General features: G+C 33.7%; 1 protein-coding gene across 1 annotated transcript; it reads left to right on the forward strand.

Annotated features, from left to right (window-relative positions):
- Positions 1–1354: 1354 nt before the first annotated feature.
- Positions 1355–3048, forward strand: LOC112027347 (probable ribose-5-phosphate isomerase 2). The gene has a single exon (XM_024060029.2). The coding sequence runs from the start codon at positions 1881–1883 to the stop codon at positions 2736–2738; it is 858 nt and encodes a 285-aa protein (XP_023915797.1). The 5' UTR covers positions 1355–1880; the 3' UTR covers positions 2739–3048.
- The last annotated feature ends 65 nt before the right edge of the window (positions 3049–3113 follow it).

The raw sequence follows: 3113 nt of genomic DNA on the forward strand, positions 1-3113 counted from the left end.
GCAAATGAAAAGACCATCCCCATCACAAATAGGGGAAAACAAATAAAAAGGCCACCCCTTGGCACACCATTTTGTTTTGTGTATATATAATGGGGTATTTCATTTTAAGATATACCTTAAAAAAAAATAAAAAATAAAAGTCATTTTCAAGAAAGGTTAAGATAATCTCTGTCTCTGTCTCTGTCTCTGTCTCTCTCTTTTTGTTGATAATCAAGATAAGCTCATCTTATCATTAGTTCCTTTCTGGATTTTATCTTTGAGCTTTTCAAGTTTAAACGAAAACAATGTACTGATCCAAAAGAGAAAGAGAATATCCTTTAAGTAAAATCTGAAAATAACTCTTTTCATTTAGTTGTATTTTTTCTAATACAATGATAACTTTGATGCAATTGTGTGGACAAATATGAACGCTTTGTAAGTTTTTATTTTTATTTTTTTAAATTGTTAAAATTTCAAGTTTTGTCATTTGTGTACTTTAAAATCATAACAAAATATGAGTCTATAATAAATAAAATTAAAACAACTTGTAATTCAACAATGACATTATGAAATTATTAATTCAATATAAAAATGCTTTTTATTTTATTTTATAGAATAAATAAAAGATATATTTCTCAAAAAAGAATATATAAAAGATACTAAGTGGGAGTGATGTTAACGCAAAGTTATGTCAAATGTAATTTAAATTCTAAAAATTAAAATAGTGAAGAATTGTGTAAACATGTATTATTTGTAGTTTCCTTGCACGTAATGACATTTTTAGATCATAAAAAATTCATGAACAAGAGGGTGGGGGGTTGTTTTAATTAATCTTAACGAAATTTTATTTCATACTCCAACTATTATATGTATTATTAACCCATATTAATTGGATGGCATATATCTCAACCATCATTGACAATCCCCAAAATATTTTTTTGATGTCAACAATCCCACCTTCCATTACCTTTGAAAGTAGTGTAAAGTGAAATTGAAATTTTTTTGCTAAAAGTACTATAAAAAAAGTAAAAATTAATTGAAATAATACAGTAAAATTATAAATAGTATCAAAAAGTGTAGTTCTATAAATAGTAACAAAAATAAGCTGAACAGTAAGGTTCCACTTTTTCTATGTCAGCAAAATATATAAGATTGTTAATTTTTCTCTATCATATAATATAGTAATAATAAAATGATTATATATTCTATGAAAAAAAAAGAAACAATAACACTCCTCAAAATGAGTCAAACATGCTTGTTACCCCCAAAGACAAAATATAAAATAAAGAAAAAGTAAACCCTCAAAACACTATTCCATTGGAGGAATCTTATTTCACTACTTCTGTATTTCCCATAACTCAATCCAAAATTTTTTTCCCCACCGCGTGAAATACGCCACAAAATCAACATCTTTCTTTCTCAGATTTCCTTGTATGCGAAGGGAGAGAAGTAAAAGCATTTACTTCCTCTCCCTTCAAACACACATTATATATATGGAACTCTTCCCTTATTTTTCTCACGCCAAAAATCTTTCTTCCTTCCTTATAAAAGCAAATTAACACAAACCCTTGTCTAGTGTGTGCTTGTCTTAGCGCCTCCCCTTCCTCACTACACTTAACCCTACCTCTCTCTCCCTTTCTCTCACCACCACACATTCCAAGATAACCCTTTTCATCAATCAATCATCCTCTTCATCTTTCTCTGTTTTTTTCCTTTTCAAAAATCCACATACAAATACCAAAACTGAAGCCTTTGTTTGGACTTGAATAGCTACTTATCCCAACCCCAGATTTCATTTTTCTCTTCTTTCTGGTTATTCTCAAAAAAGATCAAAACTTTATTGTAAAAATCAAAACTTTTTTGTTTTTTCCTTTCTGGGTTTCCTTTAAATTCAACCGTAAATGGCAATTTCTTATCCCCAGTTCATTGTCTCGGAGAAATCACCCATGGAAGCCAAAATTATAGTACCTTCTTCTTCTTCCTCTGCTTCTCAAGCTTCTCGTTCTCCTCCTCCTCCTCCTTCTTCGTCTATGTCCCCAGTGGTTCTCACCCAAGACGAGCTCAAGAAAATCGCAGCCTATAAAGCTGTGGAGTATGTTGAATCCAACATGGTCATTGGCCTTGGTACTGGCTCCACAGCCAAACACGCTGTGGATAGAATCGCTGAGCTTTTGAACCAAGGTAAGCTTCACAACATTATAGGCGTACCCACATCGAAAAAAACTTATGAGCAGGCTGTCTCTCTTGGAATCCCTCTCTCTGATCTCAATTCTCACCCAGTAGTCGATTTGTCAATCGATGGTGCTGACGAGGTTGACCCTTTTCTTAACCTTGTTAAAGGCCGAGGTGGGTCGCTCTTGAGAGAGAAAATGGTGGAGAGCTCGAGCAAGAAATTCGTTGTGATTGTTGATGAGTCAAAGATGGTTGAGCATTTGGGTGGGAGTGGTCTAGCTATGCCTGTTGAGGTTGTGCCATATGGTGATCTGGCCGTTGCTAAGAGTCTTCAGGCTTTGTTTGAGGACTCTGGTTGTGTTGCAAAGCGTAGAACTTTGGATTTGGATGGGAAGGTGCCCTTTGTTACAGACAATGGGAATCACATTGTGGAATTGTTTTTCAAGAAGGATATTGGAGATTTGAATACTGCAAGCGATAAGATTTTGAGGATTCCTGGTGTTGTGGAGCATGGGATGTTTCTTGGCTTGGCAACCACTGTGATTGTAGCTGGAGAGCTTGGTGTCAGGGTGAAGGATAAGTCTTAATTCATTTTTATAATCATGATGATTTATCTAACAATAAATTTATGGCTTTTGAGGCAAAAATAGGGGGGGAAAGGTTAAAATTTGATGATTAATGTAATAGGGAGGAAGGGTTTTTATTTTATTTTAGGATCATTGATATAGCAGAATCTGTGGGGAAAGATCTCCTCAAGTTTTGTTTTCGTTCTCAGATAAATAATTAGCAAGGAAGGATTAGGAGATTTGTTATCTTTGTTGGCAGCTGAATGAGCAGCCTTTTGAATGTTGAGGCTGTAATGCCCTTTTTTGGAAATGAAAGCTTCTTCATTGTCTATTGGATGTTTCAGCTTCTATGCTTTTATGAATACATTTTTCAATTGATGGAATGGACTGATGCAA

Source organism: Quercus suber, unplaced genomic scaffold, assembly GCF_002906115.3.
Source record: "Quercus suber isolate HL8 unplaced genomic scaffold, Cork oak 2.0 scaffold_618, whole genome shotgun sequence".
Taxonomy (NCBI): domain Eukaryota; kingdom Viridiplantae; phylum Streptophyta; class Magnoliopsida; order Fagales; family Fagaceae; genus Quercus; species Quercus suber.

What these genes read in the sequence shown, in the direction of transcription:
- LOC112027347 (XM_024060029.2), top strand. Translation starts at nt 1,881, where the DNA reads ATGGCAATTTCTTATCCCCAGTTCATTGTCTCGGAGAAATCACCCATG.